The 12,904-nt window shown below is 44.9% G+C and overlaps 1 protein-coding gene across 2 annotated transcripts in view; it reads left to right on the forward strand.

The window, feature by feature from the left end:
- pdzrn3b (PDZ domain containing RING finger 3b) overlaps positions 1 to 8,686 on the forward strand; it is a 113,215-nt gene extending 104,529 nt beyond the window's left edge. For both annotated transcript variants that reach the window (XM_085455774.1, XM_085455775.1), the window contains 7 exons: positions 2,223 to 2,476; positions 3,647 to 3,731; positions 5,238 to 5,336; positions 5,415 to 5,477; positions 5,577 to 5,678; positions 5,867 to 5,983; positions 6,328 to 8,686. In XM_085455774.1, the coding sequence (XP_085311900.1) occupies positions 2,223 to 2,476; positions 3,647 to 3,731; positions 5,238 to 5,336; positions 5,415 to 5,477; positions 5,577 to 5,678; positions 5,867 to 5,983; positions 6,328 to 7,833 (2,226 nt within the window). In that variant the 3' untranslated portion in view covers positions 7,834 to 8,686. The remainder of the gene's footprint in view (positions 1 to 2,222; positions 2,477 to 3,646; positions 3,732 to 5,237; positions 5,337 to 5,414; positions 5,478 to 5,576; positions 5,679 to 5,866; positions 5,984 to 6,327) is intronic.
- The last annotated feature ends 4,218 nt before the right edge of the window (positions 8,687 to 12,904 follow it).

Below are 12,904 nucleotides of genomic sequence, written 5' to 3' on the forward strand. Positions count from 1 at the left end.
AACGGTCGTTTGATTTCAAACTAATTAGTATTCCTTTAAGTGGGGCTTTGCCGCCCTCTTGTCATTAAAACGGATTTAAGCCAGGCCTCTCAGAGGATGCGCCGGAGGATGACGGAGTAATTTCTGCATGTCAGTCATCGTGGTGTCAGCGTGAAGAACACATCTCAAGGCGAACTTGGCCTTCAGTTGCAGCTGAGCAGCTGCTAAACCTGTTAAAGTCTGGCTTGTTTGGCTGTGCGTGTAAACGGAGTTGTGCGCTCTGAACTGCGGCTGAGTTGGGGCTTGACACGGCGCAGTTTGGGGGTCTCAGCGGTGCCGAGGCATTGTGTATTGTGTCGGGAGAGTGTTGTGGGTTTTTTCCCAGTGTGCCGCAAAGGGTCACTCCGTGTCAGAGGTGAGCCTAGTGAATGGAGGCTGTGGGACCCCCTCCACAGTTGGGAGGACACTCTCCCCCCCCCCCCCCCCTCCCCCATTGAGAGCACTGAGGCAGAATGCTGTAGGCACAACAAGAAGGGGACTAAAGGCTTTGTCTCTGGTTCACTGCCTTCAAGTAGGCTCGGGATTCCTGGCAACCAGGTTTAACTGCTGGAGCCTGCATGCAGAGGGGAGAAGGCACAAAGGCGCTTGTTTTCCTCAGCTGATGTGCAACATCGTGGCCTGCTGTGGGAAACAAAGATCAGTCCAGACATCAGGTCTGGACTGATTGAATTTCTTACATTAGCATTTTCTGTTATGATAAAACTTTTCTCACTGTTGAATTATTCCGAGCAAACCCAAATTAGCTATAAATTTTTTTTTGGCCAAGTTTTAATGTAGAAAAAGTTTAAAGTCCACTGTGATGATCCAATTATCCTGCAAACCCAGGATTAGCATTAATCTGCTCTGGTTATTAGCAGGCACATGGCCTCTCCCCACAGCGTTTCCTCCGTTTTCCAGCCTTTCTCTTTCAGCACATACTCAAGCCTAGCGCTTTTTGGTATACGTCCTCCTTTTATAAAAATATACCTTCACTTTTCACGTTCTGTGGGTCAAAGTCGGGTTGTGTGTATATACCACCGTTATCCCCCTGGAGGTGTTTTAATATTGCTGCTACTTCTGATGTGTCGGACTACAGTTAAGTCTGCAAACTGTGCTATGAATTGGAATGAGACTACTATAGCTGGGGGCAGGCACAGCAACCACCTACATGTTTATCAGAAAATTAATCCTCAGACGGGGACTTGCACGTGTGTCAGATGTGAAGAAGAGTGAAGAAGGGATGCTGGAGATTCATGACATGCCTAATGACCTGCAAACTAGATACTGATGTGAGAAAGTACCTTCATTCTAGGTAGAAATGAGCATGTGTGTGCGTGTGTGTGCAAACGCAGCAGAGAAGCAGGAGGAGGAGACCTGTGAAATGAGAAGACCCTCAGGCTCAGATTCTATCAAAGCTCTCAACACATCCGGGAATCACAGACCAAAAAATTCCACATGACGTGGTGATTGAGAGCGGAACGGCAGCTGTGTGTAAACCCCGATAAAGTGTACTGACCCAGGCTGCGGATTACATGCAAGAAACCTCAGCTGTTAATAAAGTTTAGCGAGCCGCCGCTTGTTTTGGATTCGCTCCCAGTGTCGATCCTCCAGTAAATTTCCTGTAAGATTTAGCCTATAGCGATAAACCACAGATCTAATTTGTACACCCAGCCGTGACCTTCTTGGACAGCGTAGATCTGCGTGCAAGTCACACTGGGTCCGGTGACATGTTCTTTTGAGGGTCTGTGCTCATCTCTCATCAGCACTCAGACACTTTAAGTGGCTCAGCCACACTTAATTAGCCTCTTCTTCGCGACTCGCTGCAGCTTTTTTGCTCAAATTAATCTTCTCAGGTTAGCGCCTGGCACCCACTCCACTGTCTCTGACGGGAGGTCAAATTTATCCTCTGCTAAGAAATTACTTAGCTAAACGAGGGCTTCTTCATGCAGCCACGTGATAATAACCTCGATTAATTAAAGAGAGACTCTTCCTAATTAAGGTCTTACTCTGCGTGGTCCAACTGTGACCCTGTAAAACAAGCTGAAGGCGGTAATGAGTCATTTCTCAAACAGAACATTGCTTCTGATTTTGTGTGGGCATAGTGTGACGTGAGCTTCACAGAGAGAGCTCGGCACCAAATAGAAAAATAACCTTCTCCATTATTATCATGGTTATTGACCTTGGTGTCTCCTTCCTCCTTCCAGGTCAATGGAAAGGACCTCTCAAAGGCCACACACGACCAGGCGGTGGAGGCCTTCCGCACCGCCAAGGAGCCCATCGTGGTCCAGGTTCTGCGTCGGGCCCCTTACCCCAAAGTGGCCAACCCTGCCGTTGACACCCAAGTCACAGACATCAGCACCCAGACGGACATCACCCTCCAGCACATCATGGCCCTCACCAATCTGCCCCCCTCTTCACCCCCAATCTCAGAGCTGGAGGAGTATCTGCTTCCAGAGGAGTAAGTACCAGCTCGGTTTTTTTTTTTTTACTCAAGGAGTTCAACCTTGCAAGTTAGTGAGCACAGAACGGCACAAGAACAACTGGAGGCAGACTATTTCAAGAGTAGTCAGAGAACTCTTGTTTTAAATATAGAGAAGGCAGTTTATTCTGTAAATTATGTGTGGGACACACATTTGAACATTAAATAACTGTACATGTCAATGAAACTGTGTTGCTAACAATCTCTTCCCCTGTCACCGATTCAAAGTGTTCAAGTTACACATTAAACTAATCTCAAATTTGAGGTGGTTAATTAAACCGTCTACCAGTGGTTTTAAAAAAGGACACATTTGAAAGGGTCTCATAAGCCTTTATGTGTCGCCAGCCTTTCTGGACCACGTTTCTTCATCTTCTTAAAAGCTTCTTAAGCTTCTCCTGTTTCCTTAGTTTAAAGCAAGGCCAGCTGCAGTTAAACACACTCACCCTCAGTTGCTAAAGACCCCTCACGCCTTTTTCACAACTTGCTTGTTCAGAAATTCCTTTTGCCAAATGGAGAAGAGTGTCGAAATCTTTGTTGTTAGAACTCGGCAGTGTTGGAAAGGTCATGCCAGTTTTGGTCACCGTCCAACGTTTTACCTCAAATGCTAATTGAAAGAGCTTATCTTGCTCTGCAGAATGCACCGCTGCGATCGTGTAACACCAGTGTGGAAGTTTGAAGGGAAAATGTCCCTGTCACTCACGGGAGATAACAGCTCCTCCGGGGCACGCAGCCACATTAAAATGATGGCCGTGCTCATTTGCACATTCTCAAAATGCATCTTTTGTTTCTGACTCCGTGTGTGTGTGTGAGCCCTGGAGCCTGGCTATACTTTCCACTCTGTGGCAGCAGGAGTCGCCCTTTAATGAATAATAGCGATTTAATTGATTTCCGAGACAAATTAATAACACGGCGTTAATTTGTGATTAGCTTCAGGCTGCAGTTTCAATGAATCTGATTCAAGAGTGATTTCTTCATTGAATTCTTATTACTTTCCCACTACTTCTCCATTTAATTTTCCAACTCTGGGGCAAAATTAAATCCAGATTGACAAACGCGTCACTACTTCTTGTTTCCTTTCCTAATGTGTGTGTTCAATTTGACTTCCACTCTTTTCCAATTTATCGTATTCTCTTTTTTTCCTTTCCTCAGGCATCCTCCTGGACACGTGTACTTTGACCCTGATTTCCTTGAGGGTATACAGCAGGACATAGAGCGGGAGGAGCTGGAATATGAGGTAAAAACACCATCTCCGTTCTTAGTCGTCCACTCAATGAAGCTCTACTTTTGGGCAGAAGTGCATTATTGCTCCATAAGCAGACCTGAGGTCGTCTCGGCGTCTCCGCTCCAATGGCCTTGTTAGCGACCCCAAGCCCTGATATATTGCACTTATTGATGGAGCAGTCTCCCTATGCGGAGACACTGAGATGCATGCCAGACAGGAATCGAGTTGCTGGTTTGTTCCAGCAGATGCACAACGGTGACATCATTACTTATTAGTGACAGGGCCTAATAAGTCTTCCTCTGCTCCTACGCAGTGGAGATGAGGCCCAGCGGATAATTAGATGGCACAAGATAATAGGGCTGCGGTGATGAATCTGACGATGCTAACAGAGGCTGGAAGAGGCCACGATCAAACCTCCATCGTGCACCTTCGTTGACCTCTGCCAACCCTCGCTCCCCCTCTTATTAAACCTCAGGGACCACCTGCCTGATATTAATAATATCTGTGGAGGTGCTCTTGAAGAATGACTCTGCTTCATAATGTTTAAATTCACACAACAGCAAATTAGCGATTAAATCAAATCCGACAGGTTGACCGCTAATTTGTTTATATTAATACCAGAAGCTTTTTTGTTTACTTTACTTTTCTTCCCAAATCATATTTATTTTTTTGTTTAGTTGTTTTTTTGCTAGTTAAAATAATAGATTCACACAGTCAGTGTTATGAATCCTGTATAATATAATCCAAATTAATGAATCCTATAGGTATCCCTGTGATTCAGTTCAGTTTTATTTAGCACTAAATCACAGCAACAGTCACCTCGAAGCACTTTGTATCGTAAGATGAAGACCCCAACAGTCATACGACCCACTATGTTGCGCTTGGCAACATTGGGAAGGAAAAACTCCCTTTAAACAGGAAGAAACCTCTGCAGAAGCTGCAGGTATTTAATAAATCCAGAAGAAAGACTGCTACAAACAGCTAGAAGCAACAATCTAAACTTCTAGTGTCGGTTTCAGCCATTCACGAGGATCACCCCTGCTTACCATACCTCACTATAGCATCATATTTACTGAATAAGAATAGTCATCTAATTCTTGGTGTTTTCCAGAGGTTTTTCCTCAAAGATGGTCTCCATTTTTTAGCTGCGAGTTTTTTAGAGTGCTAACCCCTTTCAGAATCTGCCCTCTGCCCCCAAAAACGAGCGCTGCTCATATCTTTATCTGTATCTGTGAGATTACACGTGTTGACAAGTGAAAAATGGCACTCTCAGCAAATGCAGTCCACTGCATCATCTCTCATTCTGTCAGAGGGCTTTGTCAGGAGCCTGTGGCCTTGCTGCCTCCAGCTGAAAGATTCATTACAGAGATTGATGGATCACTCCTTCTCTGGTGTCCCAGTTTTGATCCCATTTAGATAGTCCTGGGACACAGACGTATAAATACAGTGTTTCTCTGCTCTATGGGCCAAAATAATTCCAGCTATGTAGGTTATTAATCTGTGCATGTGTCCTTCCAGGAGGTGGATTTGTACAGAGACAACATTCAAGACAAGCTCGGCCTGACTATCTGTTACAGGACTGACGATGAGGATGAGGCTGGGATCTACATTAGTGAGGTATGTGGCGCAGGCGGACAGCGATTTCTTTGCCTGTCGGCGTCAATAACGCTCAAATGTAATGTGTGCTCTCTTTAGATTGATCCAAACAGCATTGCAGCAAAAGATGGCAGAATTAGAGAAGGTGACAAAATCATACAGGTATGATTTCGTGTGTGTGCATGTTTCTGTGATCTCATATCATGACAGTGAACAAAAACAGCTTTTTTTTATTTAAATGGCTCTTTCTGTGTCAATAAGATCAACGGTGTTGAGATCCAAAATCGAGAGGATGCCGTGGCACTGCTAACCAGTGAGAGCAACCAGAACATCTCCCTGCTGGTGGCCAGGCCAGAGATCCAGGTAATTTCACAAACTGTTATTGGTGTCAACTCAATAAAGGTTTTAGTTTGGAACCAAATGTGATTTCACATCAAATTGATTCAAATCTGAAAACAGCACTTGGACTTTGAATAGCAGATGGTCTTTTTTGTGTGTGTGTGTAAAACTTTGCATCTAATGAGGCGTCTCTTCTCTCCGCCGCGTCTCAGCTGGATGAGGGCTGGATGGATGATGACAGGAACGACTTCCTGGATGACCTCCACATGGATATGCTGGAGCAGCAGCACCATCAGGCCATGCAGTTCACTGCCAGCATGCTGCAGCAGGTACGCGCACATGTGCGCAGCGTGAAGAGCGTGAGCACGCACAATCAATGTCCATCAATAGATTATGTCGGCCGAGCCCGTTCTGGCGAGGTGAACAGATGCTCCGCGGTTTCCAACTGTTTTTTTCCATTAACAGAAATTGTCTTTGTTATGGAGAACCTCAGGCTCAGCGACACAGCCTTTGTTATTCGTCCATTTGTGACTAAAAGTGCAGTGAATGCTCATAATTAAAGCAGATGTGATATTAACAGTTTTGCACATATTTGTCCAAATGTGAAAAACAGTTGTGAAACAGTTACGCTTATTTCTTCCCCCTGTGCGGGCTGTTTGCTTGTTTTGTTTAGAAGAAGCACGAGGAGGATGGGGGCACCACAGATACAGCCACGCTGCTCTCTAACCATCACGAGAAGGACAGCGGCGTCGGCCGCACGGACGAGAGCACGCGAAACGACGAGAGCTCTGAGCAGGAGAACCTCGGCGATGACCAGACCACGGCCTCCAACACGCTGGGCAGCTGCAGAAAGCTGACCTACAGCCAGGACACGCTCGGTAGCACCGACCTGCCCTTCAGCAGCGAGTCGTTCATGTCGGTCGACTACGCCGACGCCGACTTCCTGGGCATTCCGGTTGACGAGTGCGAGCGCTTCAGGGAACTCCTGGAGCTCAAGTGCCAGATGAGGAGCAGTGGAGCCCAGGGCCTCTATGGGCAGGGCGGTGGAGCGGTGGGTCAGGACCAGGAGGGTGTGGACAAGGAGCTTGAGATGCTCAATGAAGAGCTGCGCACCATAGAGCTGGAGTGCCTGAACATCGTCCGCGCCCACAAGATGCAGCAGCTGAGGGAGCAGTGCCGTGAATCCTGGATGCTGCACAACAGCGGCTTCCGCAACTATAACACTAGCATAGATGCTCGCCGCCACGAGCTGTCAGACATCACGGAGCTGCCAGAGAAGTCTGACAAGGACAGCTCCAGTGCCTATAACACTGGTGAGAGCTGCCGCAGCACCCCTCTGACTCTGGAACTGTCTCCAGATAATTCACTCCGTAGAGTAGCAGAAAACCAAGCTGGGCCGTCGGGCTCCAGCGGCAGGATGCTGAAGCCCCTCCTGTCTCCTGTGCAGGAAGCTTGCAGCCCGAGCCGGAGCAGAAGCTCATCCAAGGATCCAGATGGAGCACTGCAGGCAGAGGGCAAAGAGAGAAAGCCCGGAGAGTCTAGTAAGAGCGGGCGAGGCTTCTCTCAGCCGCACTCACCTTACAAGCACGCTCACATCCCCGCCCATGCCCAGCACTACCAGAGCTACATGCAGCTGATCCAGCAGAAGTCAGCCGTAGAGTACGCTCAGAGCCAGATGAGCCTGGTCAGCATGTGTCGGGATCCCATTACCCCCAGCGACCTGGAGCCTAAGATGGAGTGGAAGGTGAAGATCCGCAGCGACGGCACACGTTACATCACCAAGAGGCCCGTCCGGGACAAGCTGCTGAGGGAACGCGCCCTCCGGATTCACGAGGAGCGCAGCGGTATGACCACAGATGACGACGCCATAAGCGAGCTGAAGATGGGCCGCTACTGGAGCAAGGAAGAGAGGAAGCAGCACGCGGTGCGTGCCAAGGAGCAGAGGCAGCGCCGCGAGTTCATGAAGCAGAGCCGAGCCGACTGTCTGAAGGAGCAGGCCACCCTGGAGGACAAAAAGGAGCCGAACATCATCGAACTCAGCCACAAAAAGATGATGAAAAAGAGGAATAAGAAAATATTTGACAACTGGATGACCATTCAAGAACTTCTCACCCATGGTACCAAGTCACCAGATGGCACGAGGGTGTACAACTCCCTCCTGTCTGTGACTACGGTCTAAGTCCTGTTCAGGCCTGCTAGAGGAGAAGAGACTTGAGTGTAATGGTCTGTACATAGGACTCTAACAGCTGGGGTACAGATTCCTGCCTCGTTCAAGGTGGCAACACGTGTAAATAGGAAATAAACACCTTTTCTGTGTGAGCATTTTCCCCACTGCAGTGAAAAGAGGGCTCCTGAAACAACGGTTGGACCTCGAGTGAGTTGGATTAGGAGACCGTGTATGAGGAAGATTTTGGAAGCATAATTCAATAATCTCTTCTACCTTTGTGCCTGCTTTTTTGAAGATTTTTTTGAAACACAAATACAATATTTGACTTTTTGGAAGGTTTTGAAAGTGTGTAAAGACAGTGTGCCATACATTAAAAAGCCAGCATTTACACTATTTTACATTATTTTGTTCGTACTATATATCTCTTCAGTATTTTTGCTGTAATGTGTACGTAATGCTTTTACCAAAACAATATTTTCCTGCGAGGTGAAACGCTTAACCTTTTCAAAAGGACTTTTTGTAAATTAAAAAAAATCCAACTTTTGTATCAAATTCACTTTGTTGTTTTGCTTTCCCTTGAATGGTGCTGATCTCCCAAAGTTTAAAGCCACCAGCGATGTACCGTCTGTTACATAATGTAGAGAACATCATAACGTGATATCACCATGTATGTACGTATATTTAGAGAAAGACATTTCTCACGTTGCTGAAACTGAAATGTCTGTTTGTTCAAGCACACACTGTAGTTGCTTTGGTAGGGTTTCATGTATTGGTCAGAATAACAGCTTAAGCAAATCTTTAGTTAACCACCCAATTTGATGTCTTGTAAAATGAGAGAAATAATAAATTATTGTTTTATATATGACGAGCTTTGAAAACTTGTGAGAATTTTGTCATTTATAAGAGATGTTGTTTATTTCCTTCTGGCATTTTAGCATTTAAGTATTTTTACTCAATAAGGGGAGGTTGGACCAAAGTAGATGGTGCAAGACTCCAGTCAAAATATTCATGTCGATTAAGGTTTTTGAACCAAGTTTGAAAATGCACAGAAAGTGTTTTTGTTCAAAGACATGAAAGAAAACGGGACATTTCCACACAACAGTACGTGCTACTCCCTTTCTGGCTCTTACAGGTGCCTTTCAATAAAAAGTTACCATTTGGAAAAATTAACGAGGCATCTTTTTTCTCAAACTAGAGCCTGGATGTTCCCGTCCTCATGCTCGTTTTTGTCTCCCCCTCTTTTTTTCCTGTGTAGAGCCAGTTCTCTACACAGCTCTCTTTGTGGAAGCAAAGAATTTTTGTTTTGGTGATATTCTTTATTAAAAGGTCCACTAATTAATAACGTATAGCAAAAACACTCTGACAAGAAATGTTTTGTTAATTTTATTCATTTATTTTTTAGTTTTTGAGGTTTTTACTGATGGGGTATTGTCGTTACCCCACCACACGGGCGGACAGGTTGGTGGTGTGGAGATCAAAGTTTGTGAAAACAATAGCTCAACAAAAGGTGATGTAGGATTTTGAAATTCCTACCATAGATCAGTCTACTAAAAATCTCAGACAGGTTTGAATCTCAGTGACGTCGAGGTCAGAGGTTGCATTTTCCAAAAATCGTGTTAAAGGAAGTCACGTAGGATTTTCAGATTTATACCACACATGCATCGGCTAGAAGTCTGACTGGCAGCACTACGTTTGTTCTTTGTTTAGTTGAGTTTTTTGGTTTGGAGACTGTAACCTACAAAGGCTACAATAGTTTGTTTAAACAGCACATGACTTTTATTTTATTTAAAACATCTCAGCCCAACCTAATTTCTCACCAGTACAGAGTGATGTTGCTACAAATCTGCTCCTAAAAGCTTGAGTAGCTATTTCACTAAAGTTGTTAATGATTTGTGAACAATGCGTCTGTTAGTCAGTAACTGTAATTTACATTTTTCCTTGTGATATTAGCGATGATAGTGATAGCATTTTGATGTTTATACAAAGAGTATCAGAGACATTTCAACTTCACGGCACACAGCAGTGCATTTAGGCTGGAGAGCTTAATAATCCATCAGATCTCTCAGGCTGCAACGCTGCTGAATTTCATTCAGTTCAAATCCAACTTTAAATAGATTTCTTTGCTGTGCTGCTTAGTCCGTTTCAATATCTCGAGTAACACGTTTTTGATTTTAGCATGTGGTATCAAAGGCACCCTCCCTCTCTTGGAATACATTTTTTTTTTTCAATCTAGGATGAAGTCTTACTGGTATCACAGAAGCATCCATTAATCTGCCAGCCAGTAGTAATGATAGCAGAAGTCCTGAGGCAAAAAGTGTTTTGGCTGTGTCTGCGTTTCATATCAGAACCGAAGTAGGGCAACAGCATGACAGGCTGGCATTAACATAAAACAGTCCAGTCAGTAGAGATCCCTGCTGTCCAAGTCTGACAGGGCTCAAGGTTGACAACAAAGATTTACATACTGACAGCCTTTTCTACATATCTCACAGTGGCTTCCCTCCATTATCTTTTCCTCAGCCAAAGAAAAGTGGTCCATCAGCTCGTAGCTCAGATCTGATGGGTCGTTTCACGCTGTCTGTAATGCTGGCAATAAGCTTTGTCTTATGGTGATGTCCCCATGCTGGGCTGATGGTTTATTTATCTGGCGCCGGACTCCTACCATCTGTTACAGAGACCTTGTCGCCTCAGTCCCGTATGATCCTTCAATTATCAGCTCAGCGCCTCGTTACCGAGGACAAAAGCAGCTCACCCTCTGCTGATCCACTTTGTTGTCACCTTAGTTGTTCAGTGCACCGTTGTTTTTTAATGAGACGACAACAACAAGGGCAGGAGTAACATGCATTTAACGTGTTTACTCACAGATGAGTCCATTTAAAGACTGATCAATTTGAGGGTTTGGACATTCAATATGTAGATATTTTTACTTTAGCAGGTCAATTAATTATTGTGTAGGGTCTGAAAGTGAATACTAGAGCCCATTTTCCTGCCATTTGAACTCTGTTCGCTTTGTTAAAATGTAGATATTTATTCAGTTGTAAGCTGTTTTGTGCAGCAAGTATCTAATAAACATACAGTCTTGTCTGATGAACGTAGACTACATGATTTAGAAAAAATACTGAGTATGTGTTTTCGCCACTGTTTCTTCCAAAGCTATGACACCTCTGGCACAGTCAAAGCAGCTGGAGGAGACTTCATCTAAACAATAACTTAAAGAAATTTCTTCCATTTGGGTTTAGATATGCAAACATTCAGCTTGTTGTGCTGGTCCCAAGAGATTTAACAAATATGTATAAAAGAGTGCTCAAAACTGCAAACAAAGGTTGTAATATCTTCTTTTTGTTAGGGGATCAAATATTCGTCAAGCTCCAAAACTTCATATATACCCCATAGTACGTCCTGCCAAACCCTGCTTAGTCAGTGTGTCAAGCTAACAGAAACATGCACATCATGGTGATACTGATACAACCTAATGATACCGATTATCTCTACATCATGACCCCTGTTGGTGGAGGTGGGGGAATATATGGGGGAGCAAATGAACATTTTGTCCTCAAATCTCATGTTAAAAGCAAGAAAAATGTGCAGACGTGAGGATTTGAACAAGTTTGACAAGGACCAAAGGTTGGTGGTTCAATTCTTGGCAGCTCCAAAGTAGCGCCAAACTATCCTTGGGCAAGATACTGAACTACAAGTTGCTCTCTGATGCATTCATTGGAGGCATCAATGTGTGTGAGGACTTCAGGTATAGAAAAATTGCTTGGAGGGATTGGGCGAATGAAGCTTGTATGAAATGCTCGAGAACAGTAGAAAAGCAGTATAAAGGAACAAGTCTATTTACCATTGGTACTCCCTGATGGTTGTGGCCTCTTTCAGCAGGATAGTTCACCCTGAGGTGTTGACTTGGCCTCCATATTCCCCAGATCTCAATCAAGTCGAGCCTCTGTGGGATGGGATGGGCTGGACGAATGAGTCCAATCCATAGAGGCCCCTCTCACAACTTACAGGATTTACTGCTATCATCTTGGAGGCCAGCTACAGGGTTGTTTTGGCAGCAAAAAGGGGCGGGCAGACAGGCGGTCATAATGCTGTGCCTTATCGGTGTACATGTTCCTCCCTTCTGTAGCCTATCACAAAAAGACTGACTTAAAATTCCTTTATGAACTGGCAGTGCTGTCTTCAGTTTGTATTATTAGTCAGTCTGGATAGTTCATGAATCTCTCTCGTCTCCATTCTTCAGTCTGCATCACTTATGAGGGATGATTATGATAATGAGGGGTGCAAGCTCAGCCTCTCCCTCTGTGTCTGGTAGAGTATAATTGATGACTCCAAGCTCTTTACGCTTGACCGAACCCAAGCCTCTTGATTTATGTCTGGGTACAAATCTCCATGCACACTCTTTTAATATAGGAGATAACAATGTGGCATGCAAGGCAAACTATAAGATATAGCATCAATTCTGGGTTGCCCCACCACCAGCATCACAGACTCCTTGGAGATTATTTGATCACGTACCTGTTTTGCTACCTCCATGTGTTTTTATTATCGTTGGGATGAAAGTGTTGCTCTTCCCCTCCCCACATGGTTTGACAGTCCAGTGTTTGGCTTGGACTGAGGGACTCATCAGTTTAAATGTCAGCGTGGAGAAGAGGCCGACATTCCAGTGCACTTACCCATTAACTGATAAGGAGGCGGCTCCTCTGCTTCCTGCGAGCGCTGCCGATCCCAATGCTGTCTCACTATGGAGACGAAAATGGTCATACCTGCTCGATAAGTCTGGAAACTCCACCTCAGCTTGCCAATATTTACAAGCAGACTGATACTGCCTCTATATGAGATTTGACACATAACAATAGAATTCATCTCATTCACGTCTTGCCAAAAAAGAACACACACACAAAAACCATGTACTTGACCTACATTAACATGGCCAACTTTTTCCATCTTTTTGCTCGGTGTGACGATCCTCGGAGGCACGGCATCGCTCCAGCGAGTTCAGCATGTGCTGAGACTGTGTTTGCACATGTTGGATTAAAGAGAACAAGCTGCTGGATAAACAGGAAGAATCGCTGAACCACATGTTTGT

The sequence above is a fragment of the Copadichromis virginalis genome, linkage group LG5 (genome assembly GCF_057382275.1).
Source record: "Copadichromis virginalis isolate Kocher_CV1m ecotype Utaka linkage group LG5, C_Virginalis_male_GT1.1, whole genome shotgun sequence".
Taxonomy (NCBI): domain Eukaryota; kingdom Metazoa; phylum Chordata; class Actinopteri; order Cichliformes; family Cichlidae; genus Copadichromis; species Copadichromis virginalis.